We start from the raw sequence: 22,985 nt of genomic DNA on the forward strand, positions 1-22,985 counted from the left end.
TTCAAACATAAAAAGCACATCAATTTTACATAAAATCTTCACACTAAAAGGGAAAAGGCAGGAAAAGTAGGTTATAAAAAAGCTTTCATTTATGTAGTTGCTTAACATCCTGATGACAATGACAGCACCAAAGCCAAGACAAAAAAAAAAAGTTAAGAAAGCTTTAACCTCTAGATGTCACTGGCTTAAACTTGGAGAAAAAAACCCCACATTTTGTTTGCAGACTAATGCCAAGATTGTCATACGATTCAGTGACACAGGCTGTTGATGAACTGACAAAGACTGTTATTGGAGACAACTCCCTCACATATCACATTTCCATGACAGGAAGGCATGGCTTGTTTTTCCTGTAAGAGCTAATACAATAGCTCACTGCCATGCAGACTCTAGAAATATTTATCAGTTACTAAAAGAGTCTCAGCAGAGAAAATATTATTTTCTTGTCTCTTCTCAAGAATGGTACTCAAATCTAATGCAGATTATCTACCAGTAAACAGTATCATCTATTAAATCCAACTCACTACTTAAAGAAGTGGATTGTCTATGTAGTATGTTGGCTTGAATGATTTGTAATTTATCATCAACAAAGCCTCTAGATGTTACTAAAGAAAAAAAAATAGGAACAACATGTACTGGTAACTTTCTTTGATGTACATGTTCCACTATATCTGGAATTCCCCCACCTGCACCACAGATAAGGGTTATTTTAAGAAAGGCTGCCAACATGGGACTTCTGTTCTAGTATTTAAACTTCTGCATTCCCTGTACATAACAGCAGCCTAGAGCCTGTTTCAGTATCAGGTCATCTATTTAATATTACTCCAAATCAAGTTGGATTAGTTACCAAAAAAAACCCAACCAAACAAAAAAAAAAAAAAAACACCCCACATGAATACAAACCATCACCACTGACAACAAAAACTCCAATCCAAAGAATTGCACTGTATGGAGACACATGGGCAAGATTTAACCACACTCTTCATCAGGGTAAGCTGTGATTTAACTAAAAAGGTTTCAATTACCACTAGCAGCAACTACAGAATAGCAGTAATTACATGGCCAGTTTTGGGTTCTCAGTTCTACGAAGGGCAATAAATTTGGAAAACAGGCAGTAGTAACATATGATTGGCCATCAGAAGGACAGTGATAACATCTAAAGTTTTTATTGGCATTTATACAAAAACTAAACAAACTAGCCAAGCAACTGTCTACATCCTCAGTATATTAACACATATGCCAACAAAATTCAGATCAGGTCTTTTGCTGCTGCTAGTTAATACCAGTAATTTTAATGCCAGAAGTTACCATTTCAAAAACTCAACAAAGAGTTTTCTTCAAGTTTCCATTTGCACTTATTACACTGTTTTATTAATCCTGCCAAAACACAAACAATAATTAAAAACCCATGTATACCACATTCTCTTTACACTAATCAAGACAATCAAGGTAGTAAAGAGGTGACAGAACTGAGATTATGCATTCCCCTAACTTTCTCTTCCTTGATGTTTTTGTATTTTTATGTACCAGGTTAACATCTTAAGAGTTACAATAAATGGAAAAATGTGCAAGGTCCTGTGATATTTACATCCTTCTCAAACATTCAAGAAAGGTTCCAGTAAGGTTAAACCAACATTTCTCTTTGAGGCAATGCCACTACACAGGAAATAGTGCCTACAAGCAGCTAGTTGTCAACAGCTTAAATCAACTGGACATTTTTCAGTCCACACAGCAGAGCTCTTACTGAAAGAATGACATTGTCAAGTCACATGTTCCCAAACTGCATCAGGCACTTACATATAACAGCCAGCATCCCAAATGCTCACTCACTGGTATCAAAGACTACTCAGATCATGAAACTTAAGTGAAACCAGCTCCTAACAAATCATCACAAGAAGTTCAAACACTTATATAGAGTATTTCTGGCTTTTGTTTCACTGCAAGCAGTGTGGTTTAGGATTAGTTTCTTTATCCAGTTTCTTTTTTCCCCCATTAATTTACAGGACTCAGCATAGCTGGCTGAATTTGCACAGAAGGGCATCAGCTCTAAAGCTCAACAGGTCAAAAAGCAACAGCAACAACCCTTGCTGATGAAAATGGCCATCAGTTACCATTGCTGTTTTGCCTGTACAATGTAATTCTCCACACTCCTGCCCTGTAACATAAAAAACCTTTTTTACACATTTAAATTTTAAAGAAACCTTACCATACTATCCCTTGTGCTCCTGATCCTATTGGTTTCAAATTCTGATACCGTTTCAACACGGTGAAAGTTGAGTCCCCAATTTCAACGCTGTAGAAATTGTTGTCACGCTTGCTCCTGCTCATGACGGCGACTTGGTTAGTTCACTTCATCCAAATTTTGCTTCTGGCCTATGAAGAAATAAAATTTGAAAAACCAAGGTTTTCCAACTATATGTTACCTGACATAAGGCAAAACTCCTTTTAAGACACACAAGACACTTCCCAAATAAATCCCAAGTGCACATATAAGCAATTTTTCATGTCTGCAGGAATAAGATGGCACGTATTTGAAATGTTGTATTTTTAGGAGTGTTCCTAACGTAAGATTCTAGAAGGTCAAAAATAATAGAAAACTGAAAGTTAACAGATGGTAGCAAAAATCTTAGATGGAAATGGCAGAAGATAAAAATGTAGGAAGCTCCACATCATCCAGAGACCTCAAAGAGTCATACCATCCTTTCATACACACATGTGCAGCAAGGGAGCAGAGCTTGGGACAGACACTCTCCAGAGGCCCATTCAACCAGAATTGTTGCATAATTCCATAAATAAAAAAGCAACAGGACATGAAAAAGTCTTCCAGATACAGCAATCATTGAAATACTCTTGTTCACAACCACCAGAAATACCTGACACTGATATGGAAACACACACAGTCCATCGAAGCCAGAAAAGGAAAACTAGCCTTGTCAGACATCTTTCATGAGGAAAGGTAATAGCCACAGAGAAAACAAAAGTAAGAAAAAAGGCTGTATATTCCACCAAAGTCTTTTCATATTAAAAAAAGAAATGCAATGCCTCTATGGAGATGTCCACAGGAGAAAAAAAAAACCTGCATTATGGCTTTTACAGTAATATTTCTCATTTCTTTGATGCTAGCTGTGCACTTTTAACATTGTCTTTACATAAGTTTTCAGTGTAGCTATAAGAGATGTCTAGTTGTGCAAGTATTTGACTAGAATTGTCATTGCTTCTTCAAGAAGGACAGCATGCTGTCTTCCATTGCTATTAACTTAAAGAACATTTTCCCGTATTATTCAACAGTGCTAAAGAGATTCTTGCCTTCCATATGCCACAACACTACACATTTGTTAAAATTTTAAGCAAGCGTTGAGAACACAGACAATGCAAACACTGACTCCACAAATAATAACAAATATTGCACAAGTAGTATTTAAAAGTATTCTTTTAAGAACCTATATATTCCATTTTCAACTAGCTCACCTGCATTCATTTCACAGCTAATGGTACAATCAAAACATTCTGACACTCTTTAAAAGAGACATTTTTAACTATTTGATATATTACTAATTAAAAATGTGCTACCTTAATAGACATTTATCTCAAAAGAAATGTCCATTTAAAGACTCCTTTTCTAAAATGCTGTCAAAAACCCAAACCTCTCTTATAAAGACTTAACTAAATACCAAAGCAGCTTCTCTCAGTATTTTGGCAGTTTCATTAAAGGCTTCCTCCCCCAGTTGATAGGAGAGGCATAACTGGGCAACTGTTCTGTAACACAAGGAAAAATCTGTACCCAGACGTACTGGTAGGGTGCAGGTCAGCTTACTGGAGGGAGACCAAAGGCCTCATTTCTTAGCAATACATGACCCCCAGCTCTGTCTTCTCTATCCATCTTACCACTACGTTTGTGGACTCTGCCACTTTCTCAACACACTGTTCACAGATGGACTTGCACATAATTTTGGAATAAAAATACCCAACATATAATGACAAAATCCCCTGTGAATTAGAAAAAGAGAAAATTTGTTGTCAACAGTATAGAATCAGCCAAACACACTTTTGAAAATCAGAAAAGAAAGAACCAAGACACTAATTCACATCATCTTACATTTGTTCATCGTCAGATGAGAAAAAAAACAATACCTTGAGTTTATCCACTAAAACTGTATTAAGATCTAGTGACATTGAACAATGCAGAGGATTAGCTGGAACAGCTTAGTAGACAGAGCTCTGTTGTTTGGTATCAGCATTGAGATAATAAAAGCTTAATACTTCACTTCGGGCAATTCCTCAGAAACAAATGCAGGAAGGATTGCTCCCCTCCTTCCAAGGTTTCCAGGTGAACGTTGACACCTTTCCATTAGTCAATAAGTATTTTGAGTAGCCAAAGCCAAGTGTTTAAATGCATTTTCTTTCACTTTGGAAAACTTTATAGAATCAAAGAGTGAAACAAAGCAAGCATAGTTTAAGAATAGGATCTTGAGAGATAGCATTCTCTGAGAAAATAATTCCTTTATAGTAACAGATTTTACACACATATCGTACACAGTACTATAACCGAGCAGATTTTATTGCCTTGAAGCCTCATAATCTGCTATACATTCAAAACTGTAAAATATGCTTGCCAATATGTACAAGGAAACTTGTATTTACTAACTATTTTATAATTCATAATAGTGTTTTAGTATATAGCAGCATATAAAAACTCATTGTTTATTTTCACTAATAATATGACGAAGGAGGGAGAGGTATCTTGAAGTGAAGAAGGAGTGTCTCCACTTGCTTACAAATTATCATTCCTTTTTCTGCAGCCCTACATGGCATTCATCAAAAAATTATCAGTCTGCCCTGTGACAGCAAGAGGTACAGTCTCTCTCTTCATTTTAAATGCACGCTCTCCTAGCATAAAACAGATTTACTCCGTGCTTCAGAAAACATGGAGCCAATTCTCAGAAAAGCCATTTCTTCTTGCACATTTTGAGTGGTGAGTGTGGGATGTAAACAAGCCACTTGGATGTAATGCACTCAGATCAGCAAAGAGGTCTTAGAAATTACATATGCCTTATCCCTGCCTCCAACCCTTGGCCATTTCATCTGGCCATTAATTACAGCTTCCTCAGACTGAACCGCCCCTGACATCCATCTCCCCTGACATCCTTCCCTTGCCTCAATGTCTCGTAACTTCTAGTTTCCAGCATCAGCCACAGAGAGTGTCAGCCTCTCATTTCATAAGCAAGCTCACTTCCATCCAGTGCTTTGCTCTCCCTCAGCTCAGCACCCGTTGTAATCCCCCTTTCTTCATCTCAATGGAAGCATCCTCACAAATAGCTGGTCCTGTCCAGCTCTGTGAACACAGCTCACAGAAGAGGGCCAAATACTTTTTTTTTCCTATTGGCTAATTTACTGGTGACTAGTCCTATGAAACCTGGCTTCAAAAATCCACCACATCAAAAATTCTATCTTTAAATATTAAAGCAAGTCTAAATTCAGAAATTGTCAGGCTTTTAAGACTCTTACACAATGTATGCATGCCGTGTCCTTCATTAAAACATGATTAAACTATATCAGATAGATTCGCCTGTCTGTTAATTGACATTTTGTTCCATTTTCTAGCAATTTTGCAGAAGCGCATATGGAAAGAGAAAGAGGACGGAGATTCCAGAATTCTATTATTAATGAGGAGACTAATAATACATTTATCCCATTAACTGTCAACTTGCTGCAATGCTGTCAACTGCCAGCATGGAAAGAATCCCACAGAAAAGTTCCGTTTCCTCTCACACATTGTGCCTTTCCTTGAAAATGCTGTGCCTAACCAAATCACACTATATGGCAATCTCTTACTGGCAGCCCACAGTCAGTCAAGATAAGGATATTTCAAAACTCAATTCTAAGATATTCCTCTGTGATTACTACTTCTTCATAATGCCGTAAATACTATTTACCCAAGGAAGCACAACAAAAATGCAGGAATTGAAAGTAACACTATATTCAGAGTGAAATCCCCTAGGGGACCTGCAAGACTGGGTGTAAGTTTTATTCCGAATTCAGTAACAGCAAATACAGTTCAACAGTTCTTCAGCAGACTTCAGATGGTCAACAACTTCCACTCCTCGGTTCTGTACAGCCCGATACACTTGTAAAAACAAACATGGATGCATTAAACATACAGCTCCATGAAAATGCAAGTAGCACTTATGTGTGACAGTACCATGGCTAACCTTCAAAAGTATGGACATTTATAAATTGTTTCACTGACACCTCCTCCTCCACAACTGAATAATACTAAGAATGCAGTTTGACCAAAAGTCTTCATCCAACTTTAAAATATGCGTATTTAAAACAGTAAAGAAACCATGTATAGCATTGTTCATACCCAAATGTGCACACATTTGCCATTTGCTTCTGCTTAAAGAAAGGCATGTACCTTTAGCATGTCTCAACAAGACTGCTCTTAATAAACTTGCTGACTTCAAGACATCTGGAAGACAGCATAATGCTTTATTTCAACACGAAATTTTGTCTCTAATACAGAAAACATTGGATTTATTAATCAAAATACAGAACAGTGTGTGGACACTGTATGTTAAAATGTTTTTCCAGTACAGCATAATATATTGGAGAAACAGATGGGTTTGGGATAGAAAGGTATCATGGGAAAGGGAGAAGCTAATTCTTTGCTCAAACATCTTTCAATTTAAAAGCCCTACTGTGTTACTGTGTGTTAAAGACTTTAGAAATGGCCAGATTTAAAAAAAAAAAAACCACAAAACAAAAAAATCACCAACAACAACAAACAAACAAACAAAACCACAACCCCAAAAAAAACCCCTCAACAAAACACAAAACCTTGTAGTTGGAAATTACATAAACAACAGAAATATATTTGGTGAACTTGTCTCTGCAGAATATAAATTGGTTTCTTTAGAAGGCAGAGAGATAGGTTGATACTCATTCCAGACTCTGTTTCATTTAATGCTTTTTACACATACGATACCACTGGTCCCTGCTCCAAAGGGGCCTCCAGAGTAAGAGAGTTTTAACTCTGAAGAGCACATGAACACAACGTGTTTGGACCTGAGCTGGCACCACTGTGGCTCCATGGAGGGTCACAGCTGTGCAGAGCTCGTGGGACAGACAGTCACCAGGCCTGTCCTCACCGTGTCATTCTGGCTGCACTTGGCCAATCTCAAATTTTACTTTTAAAAATCAGTCCAAGCTCATCTGCACTAGGACTCCAAGAAGTCTAGCTGAAGCAGCAGGCAAATAAAATCTTTCTCAGCTCACGAGCCCCTGATTAAGCACAGCAAGTTCATGTAATTGGAAAACCATGTGCTTTCCCCAAGACACCTGGATATTTACCTTCTGCACAGCACCACCACAAAACAGTATTTTCTTGGCTATGATACCTGCTAGCCTTCACATGAAATACAGACCAAGACAGGGCTTTTGAAATCAAAGATCACTTTGAAAACAACAACATAATTCATGTGCAAGGTTACTTCACCTAGGCAGTGACCTGAATGCTTGCATTCCAGGCATACAGAGGAAGAGAAATGGAACAAGTCTTGTGAAAGAAAGCCCTCTCTGCTTTTACATAAGGGCACAAAATATTTTACAACTTCTTCTGTACTTTCTCATCACTAGAGATACTGAAAACGAACAGGAAGGCTTCAAAGGTTGTATAAAAAACTGACAAAACCCATATATTTGAGAGGCATCTCTTCTGTTCAGACAAAGAAATGAAACCCCTGCAATAATTTTCACACTAGGGACACAGAAATAGAATAGGCCAGAATACTGCCAACTGAAAGGGTGGAGAAACATTTGCTCTGTTCAGCTCAGTCTCTTAGACTGCTCCTAAATGCTGGTTTAATACCTTCATTAGACAACACAACAGGAAAATCCAGGATACATCCTATGCTAGAATGCAGAATCCCTTACCCTAGAAGTATCCTTTTATGCAAGAAATACTCAGCTTATTTCTATTGAAGTGAGGAAGTACAGCTGAGAAGATATTTTCATACCTCAGTTCCCCGAAATACAATCAAACATAAGAAACGAGAACAACTAGAGATAGGAACAACCATCTTTTTGCATTAAATCAGACTTGGTCTTCATGTTCATGATTTCTGAAGCAATCCTCTCCTAAGTAAGTAAGCATCAAGTGGGCTAAGTCTTGGAAGAAACTCTGGATGCTAAGCCAGCAAGCAGTCTTCAGGGCAAGACATGTCTGAGGTACAACACAAAGACCACCTAACAATGATCTGTCTACATGTGCTGGCAAAACTGTTCTACAGTGAAAGATTACTAGAGGAGCTGCTCAGAAGTAGGACTGACAAAAAATGAAGACCATGAAAGTCAAAGAGATGCAGAAATGGAAGAAGACAATTCTAAAATAAAACAATTACTTATATTAACAGATTAAATAGTAATATAATCAACATAATATAACAACATAAGCTACCTATCAATGATGATTCAGTAACTCCACTTAGAAGGCATCTAACACTATGAAAACGAATGTTCTGTAGGAATCTGTGGTTGACCTAGAAAATCCAACAGTTCTTCATATATGTGCTAGTTAGCTACTGAATGCAAAACAAATGGACAGTGAAGATCATGCATTAATGAATTTTATTTAATTTCTTTATGAAAATACAGTTCACACATAGCTGATTTGTATGCATCATGTGTTTTTGAATGCTTATCTAATTTTCAGCTGTCATGTTTAAAGGTTTCTGGACACCAGCTAAATGGATAGTGCAAACACAGCCTGTTTTCAGATATGCTTCAAAGGCTCAATTTAGAAAACAAAAGAATTGTTTCTAAAGGTAACTTCATAGCTCATTCAGTTAGTCTCAGACGAAATTATGGTTTTAATGTTTGTTTGTCCATGCTGCCCTCGAAACTGAATGTTTTATTTTTGCAATACTTCCAGCTCTCTTAAATGTTAATGCAGATAGAGCATTTGGAAAAAGGAGTTAACATTAGCCAGGTGAAAACTGCAGCAAGATATTACCAAACCCTTATAAATGCCAAAGATTTCTGAAAACCTGAAGCTTATTCTAAAATGGAATATTCTCACTGATGACTCTAGGACTTGCATGGCTTTCAAATTATGCCTTCACAGATCAGATGGTTTCAAGCTGAACAACCTCCACAAGGTTGCCTGAACCACTCCTAATGTAGCCTTGTGTTTATTGAGGCCTCCAGCTGGTGTGCCCTGGCCATGGCAGTGCCCTTGCCCTCAGCTACTGCACACCTGCACTTCACAGCGTCTGCCCTGCTCACCACTCACAGGACAAGTGGCACAGCACAAACTCAAAGTCTACAGCTCTGATCTCAGGAGCCATTTTCTACTTGCAACTATTAAACAAAACCACAAATATACTGGAGCGATTCTTGTATAGCTCAGATCTGAAGCACAGCGCAGGCACATTTCTTAACATAACTACATTTTAATGTATGATTTGTCCACCAAGAAGTCAAGCTTCACTAGTTACAGATTCAGTAAAGCAAAGGTTAACACTAGATCTCAGCGTCCACCAAGAGAAGAAGAACTGAGGCTGGGGAAACCTGCATAAAAACAAGGGCACATTGAAATTTCTATGTTATTACTTGCCTAGTGCTTTCAAATTCAAACAGAAAAGGGTGTAGTGCCACTCTAGTTTGCTCACAGACAAGAAATTTCAGGCACATTTAATTTTTTTTTTTAACTTTAGGACTGTTACATTTTTTAAATAGCCATTTTTATATGGAAAATTCAAAGCAAATTACTTGATTTCCCAGAACCTGTTGACTATTTAACAATAAACAGATGGCCCTCTCCACTAAAGATGGTAATTTCAGAAAAGATGACAGGTTTGGTACAGAAAAATAAATTTGGCTATAAAGAAAAATATTCCTGAGTACACAACAGCAAATGAAACTTAAGAAAATGTAATACGGGTTGTTTAAATCAAGGAATTACTTTACTGGTTTAGCAAACATTCTTGGCAGATAGATTAACACAGAGGGTTCTAAATCTATGCAAGAGATTTATGAAACTCTGTCCTCGGTACAATTTAACAGGGAACAACCACACAGAGTCCTAAATTAATAAACAATGAACAAAATCCATTAATACGAATGCAACCTTTGCCATAATTTAATGTTGCAGTTTACAGGTTCATATAGTGACTAACAGCATGATCCAGCTGGATAATATGGTGACTTTTTCTAGTCATCTAGGAAACTAGAGATAGTTTTCCTCATATGTACCTGCCATCTCACTTTATTAAAACAGTTACTGTAATTTGAGGAGTCTACTGGAAGGGGAGGACATACACAGAAACAAACCAACCCCTTCTCCACTCCAGCAGTCTTTTCTTGGCCAGCAGTCACCTTATTACAGTTTCCATAGAAGTGTATCTATTTGAAGGTAAATTGCAATGGACTGAACTTAATTATGCATGCCAAAAGTCACCTGGAGGCCCCTTTAATAACAAGGAGGTGCCCACCACTTAAACAGCACAGGTTCACAGTATCTGACAATTTGATTTTAATCTCCACAACTGATGTCTTGCCCCAAATACCAGTTCTGTTTGGTATTACCTTACATAGACAGAGCTTTCTTGCAATGCTCAGTTCCACACATAAATATATAAAAAGAGCCAAAAGGCCCTAAGAGTTTTCACCCTGATTAGTAGTGACCGAAGAGTTCTTCTAGATCCTGAATCAAAACAGAAATAAATATTTAAAATTCACCAAGGAGAACATGAAGACAAAAATAACAACAAAGCAGAGCCTGAATTAGTAGAGGAACATCTGGGTAGTTTTTAACCCCACCTGTAAAACACACGATAAGGATGATACAGGAGATCAGAATCCAAGTACCCCGAGGATGAACTGAGGATGTTCTAGGGAAACACCAGAGCTACTGAGAAATGCTATTCAATTTATTAAAAATTTTTCAATAGACTCCATACTCAGCCCTATATTCTCTCCTCTTACAAAAACAGGTGAACTTTTACTTTTTATACTGTTGTAGTAGAATTTGAGCGGCAGGAAAGGAGAAAACTTCTTCACAGAAAAAAAAAAAAAAAAACCAGCAACTTTTTCTTTTTTATCTAAGTTACACTTAGAGAGATTCCTGCGTTTTAAATCCTCCCCACCGTAATATTTATGTACTTTATAAACTACAATGGAAGGGGACAAAATGAGTCCATAAAATTCCATATTTACTGAAAGCCAGCTTCCAGCTTAGGGACAGACTAGGAGTTCTTAAAATATACATACATGCAAAAAAGGAGCTATCCTTTCTTATCCAAGCAAAAAATGCATATTTTGTTTTTCTTCAAAATAACAAAAATCTTCATTAAACTGACCTGCTGCTTCTTTCAGTTACTTCAGTCAGCCCACAAAGGGGCTGTGCCAGCAGCTCCAGCACCTGGGTAGAGTACAGGTAAACAGCCTGATCTTCAACCACTGCTAACACTGGGAGCTTCCTTGTTTGCTTTGAAGGCAGGGACAGGAGAGGGGAATTATTAGTGGCAGCCAGGCAAAAATCTCTCCAGGAAAGTGGAACATACTTATTTCCCAAGCAGAGCTTCCATTAGCAGCTGCTGTCAAATGCAGCCCCTTGAGTTTTTCCTGTTCATGCTGTTACTCACCCTGTCTTGAAAAAGCCAATTTCACTGACACTGAGGACAGACATGTTCTGCAGTGTCACTGAAGCAGGGATGCCTCAGGGATTTTATTTGCAGAGTTAGTCATACAGATAGGAACTTGAAGCTGGCATGTTCTCTAGTGCTTCCTTTGTCAGACTTACTGATCAATACTACAGCATCTAATCAAAAGTAAATGTTTCCAGTAAAGATTGTGCTATTTTGGGAACCTCACCCCAAATGGCTTTAAAACTCACAATAAAAGGTTAATAACAGAATCAGGAATGAGCTCAAACAGCTAATTTTCAACATTATGTTTTTTGCACCAGTGCTGGAACTCCCTGCATCAAATTACATTCAAATACTAGTCATCCTGAAACAGCAATCACCCACAGGTGCAGTCACCAGCACCAAAATATTAACAGCTGAACCTGAAATTAGGGAAACCTGAAGGTAGAGACAGGAGTTTTGTATTAGGCAACTGGAAATTGAGCTTTCCCACTTCCATGTCTCAAGTACCTTGGAGCAGTCCGATACACTGTCAGAAGTAACTAACGATTCAGAGGCTGTTTAACTGTAAGGAAAGACCTCCCACTGGCACCATTAAAACTCTAACTAGCAAAATACTGATACTGTCTCTAAACAGGTGTAAGATCACATGCAAACATGCAGAAAGCGACAAGAAACAACAGCTGCTGCTAAACACTGCTCCAGGTGGGGCAGCTGGAAGGGACAGAACCACCCAAGCTCCACCAGTGATTTCACACGCTGCTCCCCATGGAGCACAGGCAGCCAGAACCTCCACATTTCCCTCAGAGGCTCAAGGCAAGCATTTATGTAAACCAAGAACAACGTACCGGTATTTTCTCAACCTGCCTGCTGAACAAGGGTCAGCAGCATCAACTTCAACCGCAGAACCTGCATTCACAGCTTCTGAGTACCCTCTATATGAAAGTCAGTATTACTGCACGTTTCTAAAGCAAATTCTCATATTGTGAAACATCTCTTGCAAAACGTCCAAAAATAAAACAATAATTTCTGGTACCATGAAAACATTAGCTTTGGTTAATATCAAATTCAATTCATCTGAGAACTGAATTATTTAGTCAGATAAAACTCACTTTGCACATGCAGGATAATGAAGAACCAAGTAACAAATACACCCACAGTAAATTACTTACAATGTAAGTTTTGCAGTGATTCTCTTTTCAAAATAGACATTTTTCGCTTTTTATCAGTAAACTTCCTATTGAGAGGATTTCATTTAATCAACCTTCTTCCTTTTGCACCTACATTTCTCTACATCTAAGACAGTGTCACATAATGCCATTAGTCTATAAATTACAGCCCTTCTACTACAAAAAATACTAAAAAAATGCATATAATAGTCATTCATTAAGAGTTAAAGCACTGTTTGTTAATGGCACAGGACAATTAAAGAGACTGCCATGAAGTACAGGAAAAAATCCACATGGGCAGTATGTTTCAGTTTATGTCACACATACACATTACCTAAACCAGTTAGGTAACTGATTTTCAGTTCTGGCATTTTGGGCTACTCAGCTTTATCTCTCTTTTACAACTGTGACTAAAGCAGCTGGTCATAGAAGAAATTATCAAGACTTTTGATTTATGGCCTGCCTGCCAATTAGGCAAAACACACATTACAGCCACCAGGAGCTCTAACTTCATCACATGGGAAGTCAAACACAATTAAGGTTCAGAAAACAGGAAAATGAGAAGATAAGTCAAAATACAGACACTTCCAGTAGCCTGAAGGCAAGGAAAGAAAGATGCATAAGTGAATGTATGCTATCAGCTCCATGAAAAGGAGACAACTTGTGCTTGCTTATCTACCATTCCTTCAGCCATCTCCGTCTCCTCTAAGCAAGCAGGAGAGTCTGCCAGTTTGTGACAGGGAATGAAACCTCACATTTCTTCTTATAATAATACTAATAATCATCATAATCATCTGTGATTATTACACACCAGGTGCTATCTAGATTTCCAGGTTTCTGAAATATAATATCTTTCAAGGTACATAATCTAAGCATGGAGCTATCTCTAGAGAAAGACACCAACATAAACACTTAAAACCTCCTGAAAGCTGCACTAAGAGTTACAAAGCTTCAGATTTACTCAAAATTATCTGAGGGTTTCAAATTGATTTTGGTGATAGACACAAAAAAACTTTCAATAGATAAATCAGCAGCAACTAAGACAGCAACACATACAACTTCCCAGAATTTCTCACAGTCAATTCCTACAACACAGCTGCTCTGGAATACCAGTGCACCATCTCTGGCCACCTTCACCTGTGGCCAAAGCACTTCAGTAATTCTTACCAAGTTGTTCAATAAATCTTACCAGATCACTTCTAATCTAGTTTACTACAGTGTCACTCTGCTGCAATATGGTATTCTGTATTACATGTTTTCCAGGGGACTGTATTTTGTGATAAGGCTACATGTGACAAAGCTTAACACTGGAAAGCTATACAGTGAAATGATGTATTTGTAATGGAGTATACGGCAAAGTTCCTCTATTCTTAAATATTCTTGCTTGTTTTCTTAAGTCATTAGACATCAGCAGAAATTCTTTCAGAAAAGTATCTTCTGTTCCCTTTAAAACAGGTTTTAGATTCAAATGCCAGGAGGCTGTAAATGAGGCAGACAGGCTGAAGCATGTATTAAACACCTTGTAAACTGGCTGTTTTAACGATGAAGATTCTAATCCTATCTTTCTTCTTGAATTTTTTTATGGACTCCTGAACTGTGACTTCAATTAACCATGAAAAAATTTATTAGAAAGCATTTTTCTAGAACAATTCTACTCAGAATGAGCAGGGGTGTAAAAAAAAATAATCACTCTGCAAACTCTGCTGTGCTGCATTTGATAGAAGAACATCTCTACAGATTCTTCAGTGTAATGTCACATGAATGGTTCCATGTCACAGATTGGTTCCATGATGAATCCTATTATCACAATATATAAAGTAACCCCTTGTGTCTTCCAGGTCAGTTTTGTCACAGAAATCATAAACTACAATAGCTTCAATAAAAGAAAACTTGTTTAACTCTGTATTTTGGCAAGCAGGCTGTTATGAGAACAGATTAAAAGACTATTCTTAGCAAAACTCTCCTTTTCAGAAATAATAGGATAAGACAAGGATCTTCCAATTCCTTAATCCTTTTTCAAATAAAAGATTATAGAAAAGAATGGTAAATGGGAGAAAAATCAAGGTACTCATTTTTAAAAAACTTTAAAATATTCAGGTTTATTGCAGGGCACTATTTGTTAATTAAATTTGTTTGGTTTTTTTTAAATAAGGCTCGTAAAACCTGAAATCAGTGAGAATTCAGTAAAGCAGCAGTTCAACAAGCTGCTCTATTTTGAGCATCCAATTTAACTGTCAGAAGTGCAATCTGAGTGACTGCTGCTGGACCCAGAAAACACATTTAATCATAATCATACCTAAACCATGACTGAAACCACTGCATTCTAGGGAATGCCATTCCACATGGCTTTATGTAGCTCCCTTTTCGCAGGATCATGCGTCATGGCCCATTCAACTTACTCAGGTACCTGAAAAAGCTTAACCATATATAACTTGAAACGGACAAGAAAAGAATAAATTACTAATCTGGGCACAACACTGTTTCAGCTGACTACCTAAGGGACCACGAATTCCCACCATTCCACAAAGGCCTGCCTGCATATGGTAGCAGTCTGCACATCCAATGACCACTGGCAAAGCAACAGAGGCAAACCAGCAGCAACACAAAGCAGTGAATATAACTCAGAATGCTGCAATGAGATCTGCACAAGTTTAGAAGCAAAATCGCACTCCAGGATTACTCTCAGGGTAGGGGGAAATGCTTGTTCTTTAACCTCTTCTTGCAGGGGAAAAAAAGGCATATAAAAGCTAAATGTTTCAGAAAAAAAAAAAAACAAAGGTTTTTTAATTGTTTCAAAGGGCAACAGAAAACAAAGATATCAAGTGACCTAAAATAGTAATTGAATATCAGTGATCAAGATGACAATAGCTATAGAGCATTAGAGGAAGGAAGGATTTGAGTAACAGCTGGGAAAAAAGTTTTCCGAATGTTTTAAAACTGCATTTATTTAAACTTTTAATCCCAGCTAAGGAAACTTAGAATCCAATTATGAATGTGCTACTTTTGTTAATTCATGCATTTATCTGTGAAATACAAGCAGATTAATGTGCTATGAAATCCTGTCTAAAGTATTTGGCATAAAATGCCTCTGTAGTAAGAGCTTTAGAATGGAACAAAAATCTCCAACACATGACAATTTCAGCACTAAGAATTCCTTCAGAGATACCTCTTGTAACACAATACAATACCTTACACAATAATTTCTTGGGAGTGGGGTGGGAAGGAAGGCAGCACATTTCAAAATAAAGTAACTACTTCCTGGGTAGTTTGTAGGACACTACACCAGTAATTATTAATCGCAATAATCTGTTCTGTTGTCCCATTTCTCTTAGACTTCAGTAGTGCCTGATGCTCTGCCCCAGTGTATGGGTTTGCATGGCCAGCTCTTGGTAGCCAGAGGACTCCCGGGGTGGTTTCTGTGAGAAGCTGCCAGAAGCTTCCTCCATGTCCAGCAGATCCAAGTCAGCCGTGCCAAGACAGACACACTGCTGGCCAAGGCTGGCCCAGTCAGGAATGATGGGAACAGCCCTGTGCTACCAGCTTGTACTGGGTCTGGCTGAGCTGGAGCTCATTTTCCCCCAGCAGCCCTCACAGTGCTGGGCTTTGCACGGGGAGCTACAGAGGGTTGATAACACACCAGAGTTGTGGCTGTTACTGAGCAGAGCTGGCAGCATCAGCGCCGCACCTCCAACATTCCCCCCATCAAGGGGCTCCCATCTTGGGAGGGCAAACGACTAGGCCAGTTGACTCAAATTAAAAAGAAATATTCCTTACCATACGACAGAAGTTCCCAAAAACAGGAGGGCGAGAATTTCCATTCTTTAAATAAGAATATTAACTTTCAGAAGCGCTGCTGTGCGCTGTACACTAGTGCTGGTGGATATGCCTACAAAGAGTTGCACTGAGAAATTTTCTAAAGAAAACGAAGAAAGAATTTCAAATAAACTAAAATAGGGGGAGAATAAAGTAGCCCTCATCACATCAAGGTTTTCTCATTTTCCCATAATGCCATGCTAGCGTTAACAAAACCTTTTTATGTCCAATATAGTCTTATTATAAACTGAACATTTTTCTTCCACCATCTTGACACAAAAGTGGCACAAGAACCTTGTAAAGCTTTTGAAAAAAAACAGCAAAAGAAACCCTGTCTATTGTTAAACAAGGATGAGTTTTGCACTGCTGCAACTGTGCAAATGAAAGTCACCCACTGCTGGAAGGCTCCGCTGCTCATTAAATGAGCAACAGCCACGCACAAGGACCTTCCTGTTACTGTGTGTCTCCTGAGTATTCACTTCTTAGTGAAGTGAATCATGTTCATGTTACTACTCTTCCTTCTGTGAAGGTGACTAGCATGTTTGTCACCATCCCAAACACAATGAAAAACCCAGAATTTATCAAGATTTACGCTGGTTGGCATGTCAACCATGGCATTCACTTTTACTGTTTCCATAGTAAAACTCAGCATTAGGATTACATCTTCAAAACTACATATTTTGACATGGTACTGCAAGTAAGCATTGTGACATGTAATGACTTCAACATCATCTCAGATATTGAAACTTCTAAAGAATTCATGTTGAATTCTCAAGGATGTGCCATCCCTAACACCAGATTTCCTACACAATTCTCTCAAGAGTCACACATGAGCATCTCTGTTCGCATATTAAAATACTACAGGTTCATACCAGGACAGCTGCTTTGTTAAGATACAAAACACTTACTCTGGGTTGTAACTGTCTGTACTGCTCACCTCATTTTCACTAAGACCTCTGATTGGTTTTGCTAAATACACAAATATGTAAGAACTTAGAGAAACAAATCACATGCGGGACATCTTCTCAAGGCAGTACAAGCATTAAAGAGAGATTTATGGATCTACCATGGCCCTTTTTCCTTCTTCCAGTGCCAGTCATGAACTGCTGTTGTGATCAGCTGGAACTCAGCTGGTTTGCTCCATGAAGCTGCTTATTGGGATAACCACACTCCAGCAGAGCATAAGGAACCATCACCCATCCAGCAGATCAAAGCCCTGCAGCAGCAGCTACCAACTTGCTCCTCCAATACAGAAAGCAAGACCTGGACTAACTTCAGCTGGCTACCAGGCTGTTGACTGCCAGCTGTTTCTTTAGAGAGGAATTTCTAAGTTCATCACAGTGATCACAGGCATGACAGGTACCATAACCCTTCCTTTTGGCCTTTATGCTAGCCTGGAAGCATTCCTGGCCTAGCCAGCTGGAAAGTTCAATACAGGGCAGAAAAATCTGTATTGCCATCAGCAGACTTGAACTAAGATGCTTATCACGTCTCACTATTTTTCCCCTTCACAACTTCTAACACAGTTCTGAGCAACTTGGTTTACCTAAATCACTGTGCCTTTGTTTTGCCAACTTCCTCAAGCTACTTGAATATAGAAGTTTTAAAATCTATAAACAGTAGAATTATAATATGGCTTGGAAGCAAACTTGGTAGATCACCTACAAAACAAGTAGAACTCCAAATTTGTATTCCCCTCAGGCAGCTCTGGACCTTGTTGAATTTAAAGTCTGTATGGATGAAGATCCATGGCCCTTCTGGGCGCTTGATCCATAAGAGGGGGTGACTGCTACACCAAGACATTCATTCCCTCATGACCTACTGAAGTTTCCATTTTTATGTCTTGCAGCCATTGACTCATTCAGAGGAGCAAGTGGCTCCATCACCTCTAAAAGCCCTTGCTTAAAGCTGGTTAAATGCAGCAGTTACACTCTCCCTCAGGTTGCAAATCCAGTCCTTGGTGCACTCTCAGGTACTTGAGCCCTCACCCACCTGTGGAACCCAGTGCTGGATTCCCCCTTAGTCTCCCCCACAGTGCAGATGTGTGTGATCCCGGCAGCTCTGCAGGGCACTTTCACAGCTGGGAACAGCTGTGCACCTGCCGGTCCGGCCATGCCCAGTGCAGCCCAGCCAGTAATGACCCTTCAGGGCTACAGGGGCACAGTGCTGACTGCTGCTCAGCAGGAGCCCCAGCTCCTCTTCTGCCAGCAAACAACAGCTGAACAGTTTCATTCTATAAACCTGGGCATTTCCGTGACTTTTGAGATTCCAGTGAGAAATAGGATAGCCACTGTTCATCATTCCGATTTCGCAAAATTGAAACACCAGCATTGAGACATTTCAACTTTTGTTCAGCAGATAAGAGGAAAGGTAAATGTTTGAATGGGTACAGACTACAGTGATGGGACACTTTAGCCACAGTGCATAGTTGGAAGAATAAATACTGGGTTAAGACACTGTCCTGCACACTTATATAAATATATATTTATATATTTAAAATCAAAAAGTGCTTGGTACAGCATCAATAAAGTAATGGAAGGTTGTCAGAGTTGTGTGCTTGTCTTTTTTTTTTTCTTTAATACTCAAAAATCAATAATTACAGCAAACAGCTGTCCAGTAGCACCACAGAATCAAAGTTTGCCTTTTTGGTTTATTTTAAGTGTACACACAAATGAGCTCCTATACAGTATTTGCTTTGTTTGCAACAAAAAAATTGCAACACAACTGACCACTGAGCTGAATTATATTTTTGTCAGTCCTCATTTTACCATTAGTCTGCAATATTCAGCTAAGAATGATTAATGAGCATCCCATCTGTTCACATATCAAGCAGCATTTATCCAACAATAAAAATGACAATATAGGCAAGAACAATTTTAGTATCAAGCTTACAGGCAATCAATTTGAACAGGAAAAGAATCAAGAATTAGTCCTTAATAACTTAAAAGAAAAAAAAATCATTCAAAGTTAAGGAGAAATGTGCAGCTGTTAATTATAAGCTTGGAACACCAAGATCATTATCTCTTCACACACAAGAATACCTTAAAAAAAGTATTTCAGAATCCATGGCAAAACTGTGGTGAATTTCACAGCAGACAAGCATCATAAGTAGCCTCAACCGGATTTTTAAAAACATTTCAAATGCCAAAAGATCCTTCTGTAACATGAACAGAAGCCTGTTTCTGCAGGTTTTGAATTAAGGACTATGGGTTTTTTTTAAAGAAAGCATTTACAGCAATAATAATTTAGCCTTTATTAAAAATAAGACTCAAAAGAAGATTGGTCTAATTTCCAAAGTAAAACACTATATATACTGACAATAACCAATACAGTAAATTTCTATACATACAGAGCACTTTTTTTTGCCAAGGGAGGGATTTGGAGGGTGGGAGATGAAGGTTGAGAAACAGCACACCATGCTTTTAAGGAGACTACTAAGAAGGACATTTGTATTTGTCCAGAATGGTGGATCAATCTTGAGAAATGAGTAGTTAAATGTGTACTTTCCATGCATCTTTTAAACAATAAGCGTCCAAATAATTTAGGTGGTTGAGCAAGGATGAAAAAGAAACCAAAACGCATACAGTGACTAGCCATTTCAGGTAAATAATAGGCAGAAAATAAATTCAGTTATTACCATCTTGAAACATTTATTTCTTAATATTTGCATAACAATTCTACCTAGAGTATTTGCAAAGAAGGTTTCACCTGCACATCTAATAAGCCATCAAAGCCTTGGTCCTTAAAGAGCAGGGTTAAAAGCAAAAATACAAAAGTCACACATAAAAGGCAACTCTATTTCTACCTAGAAGGCACAGTCCAAAAACTACAGGACCAGGAACCCTCTTAGACCACTTTACTAATATTTCTGATTCAGAAGTCTCCATATAGGTAGCCCACAAGACTACTCTGAACGCTTATACAAGCCAGTAGTCTAAAAACATTGGGAACTTTTGCTGGGGAAGAAGACATTATAACTCCTTGTTTCAGAGTACAACTTAGTACATCCTCTGCAATTCTGAATTAGTTTCAGTTCAGCAGATACTTCTCTCTCTGTTCTATCACACTTTCGCCCAGCTGGCCTTGAAAAGCATCAACATCTGCAGGGAGCCTGCAATGTGTCTGGTCCCTGCGCTGGCATCCAACTATCAAACTAGCCTGTGTTATACATCTTTGAATCACGTGGGGAAAAAGGGAAGATGGCTGTGCCCAGAGACCGAGATCAAAGCAGGGGACCATCTGAAATTCAACATTTTGATTAGCTACTGTTAGAAGAATTGAGAGCTTCCCTTAATTATATACAAGGAACACTCAAGTAAGTCACTGAAATCACTTTGACAGCAGCTTTAAATAAGTTTGGCCCAGATTCACTTCATTTCACGGTTTAAACCATTTCCAGGTTATCCAACGCACGGATATACTCGCAGACACCTACTGAAGCACATTAGTTACTATTCTGTCGTGAAAGTGCATTTGTTGGCACCTCTAGAATCAAAACCAGGTCTCACATGACCTGCAACACCATCACTGGTTAAGTCTCCACACCTGTAAGTAAAACTCAGCTGCAATGAGTAAACTTGCTCAATTCCACATGCACATGCCCTAGAGCAAGTAATACTTTCCATTCCCGAACAAGCATAACACCCTTTGTGTTTGTATTATCAGATAGGCCAAAGCGTGTAGGATTTGTAGAGTGCCTGAAAGCCTTCAGGAAGCCTGTTCTGTACAACAGTGAGATTCAAAACCACACCATACGTGCAAAAACAATATTGTAGCTGGGGAGTGGAATAAACAATCAAGTGGAATTTGGTTTTGTAGGTTATTAAAGGAGCCCAGGTCAAACTTCACTGATGGTACTGCTCCAGGCAAAAAGGCATAAAAAACCAGGCTTTGGAAAAAAGCTGGACGTAACGACACAGAAATCAGAAATTCTGTAAAGAGACAGCTCACTCCGTTTGAAAGAAATTTAAGAATTAAAAGGCAAAAGAATCAAAGTCATTGCCAGTCACCCCCAGCCCGTGTATCTAGAGCAGTTACATTATCCCAGATAAGTATTTTTTGCTTTAAGGGGCATTTTTAAAAGCAAGGTCACGGCAGTTGCCCACGGAGGGCCGCATCCCCACCACCCCGCCCGGCAACGCTGCTTCCCGCAGACGGAGCGGCCAGCCCGGCCTGCCCGGTGCCCCCGCTCCGGGCGGAGGAGGAGGAGGAGCCCGGAGCCTCCTGCCCCTCCTGCCACACCAACAAAGAGGTCCCCGCCATTATCCACCCGCACCTCTCCCGACCCCCCAGCGCCACGGAAGGTCACCGGCCCGGAGCGCCCCGCACTGCCGCCCGCCCCCGGGCAAGGGCACGGCCGGCCCCGGCTCCCTTCCCGCCCGCCGAAACGTAAACAAAACCGCCCGCCCCGGCCCCGGGCCCCGCGCCGCCGCCGCTCTCCCGCCCGCCCCGGGCCCCGCCGCCGCCCCGCCGCCCTGCGCCCACCGCCGCTCCCGAGGGCTACGGCCCCGGCCCCGCTCACCGACCACCGCCTCCGGCCTCGGCCGCTGAGTAATGAGCGGGGCCCGGGCCGCGCACTCGCACCGCGCTCCGCCCGCCGCGGCTGCGGCTGCGGCTGCCCCGCCCCCTGCGCTCGCCCCGCCCCCTGCGCTCGCCCCGCCCCGCCCGGCCCGGCGCTGCCCCGCCCCCGGCCCCTCCGCCCCCTCCGGCCCGCCTGATGCCCGCTGCCCGCTGCCCCCGGTCCGCCCCGGCCCTGGCCCGCCCGCTGCCCGCTGCCCGCTGCCCCCGGTCCGCCCCGGCCCTGGCCCGCCTGATGCCCGCTGCCCGCTGCCCCCGGTCCGCACCGGCCCTGGCCCGCCCGCTGCCCGCTGCCCGCTGCCCCCGGTCCGCACCGGCCCTGGCCCGCCTGATGCCCGCTGCCCCCGGTCCGCATCGGCCCTGGCCCGCCCGCTGCCCGCTGCCCCCGGTCCGCACGGGCCCTGGCCCGCTGCTTTTCACGGCCGTCCTGCGGGGGCTTTGGCGCCCCGGCTGCCCCGGGCCCGCGCATCCCTGCTGGGAAGCGGCATCGCTCTGCCTCCTCCGCGCCCTGTGCCCTGGAGCAATTCCTTTCCTGGATTACGCCCGGTAGCCAGACCTCTCTTCCTGCTGGGGCTTTCGTGAAATATTTGCATGTTTTGAGGCCTTTGCCCTGGCGCTCTGGGCCAGTGGCTGGCACCTCCCTCGCAGCCTGGCATCGGGGCTGCTCGCAGACACCTCTCCCGGCCTTGGCAGCTCCCGGCTGCCCGCCTGGCATGGCAGGGCTTTATCTCATTGCTGGGCACCTGCAGCGCTGTAACATTTTCTTGTTCTGTGTCTGTTTCGG

The 22,985-nt window shown here is 40.6% G+C and overlaps 2 protein-coding genes across 5 annotated transcripts in view; one reads left to right on the top strand and one right to left on the bottom strand.

Moving 5' to 3' along the window:
- The window catches only part of MAPK8 (mitogen-activated protein kinase 8), a 39,645-nt gene extending 17,401 nt beyond the window's left edge, over positions 1-22,244 (bottom strand). For 3 of the 4 annotated variants that reach the window (XM_066323901.1, XM_066323903.1, XM_066323904.1), the window contains exons 1-2: positions 22,146-22,244; positions 2,204-2,370 (exon numbers count right to left, since the gene is read on the bottom strand). In XM_066323901.1, coding sequence (XP_066179998.1) covers positions 2,204-2,325 — 122 coding nt within the window. In that variant the 5' untranslated portion in view covers positions 2,326-2,370; positions 22,146-22,244. Of the gene's footprint in view, positions 1-2,203; positions 2,371-22,108 lie in introns of all 4 variants that reach the window. The other variant, XM_066323902.1, reaches the window with a different exon arrangement.
- Positions 22,178-22,783, top strand: LOC136364476 (uncharacterized). Its single transcript, XM_066324449.1, has one exon. It carries the CDS (start codon positions 22,178-22,180, stop codon positions 22,781-22,783), a length of 606 nt encoding a protein of 201 aa, XP_066180546.1.
- Positions 22,784-22,985: the final 202 nt, after the last annotated feature.

This window comes from Sylvia atricapilla, chromosome 8 (assembly GCF_009819655.1).
Source record: "Sylvia atricapilla isolate bSylAtr1 chromosome 8, bSylAtr1.pri, whole genome shotgun sequence".
NCBI lineage: Eukaryota > Metazoa > Chordata > Aves > Passeriformes > Sylviidae > Sylvia > Sylvia atricapilla.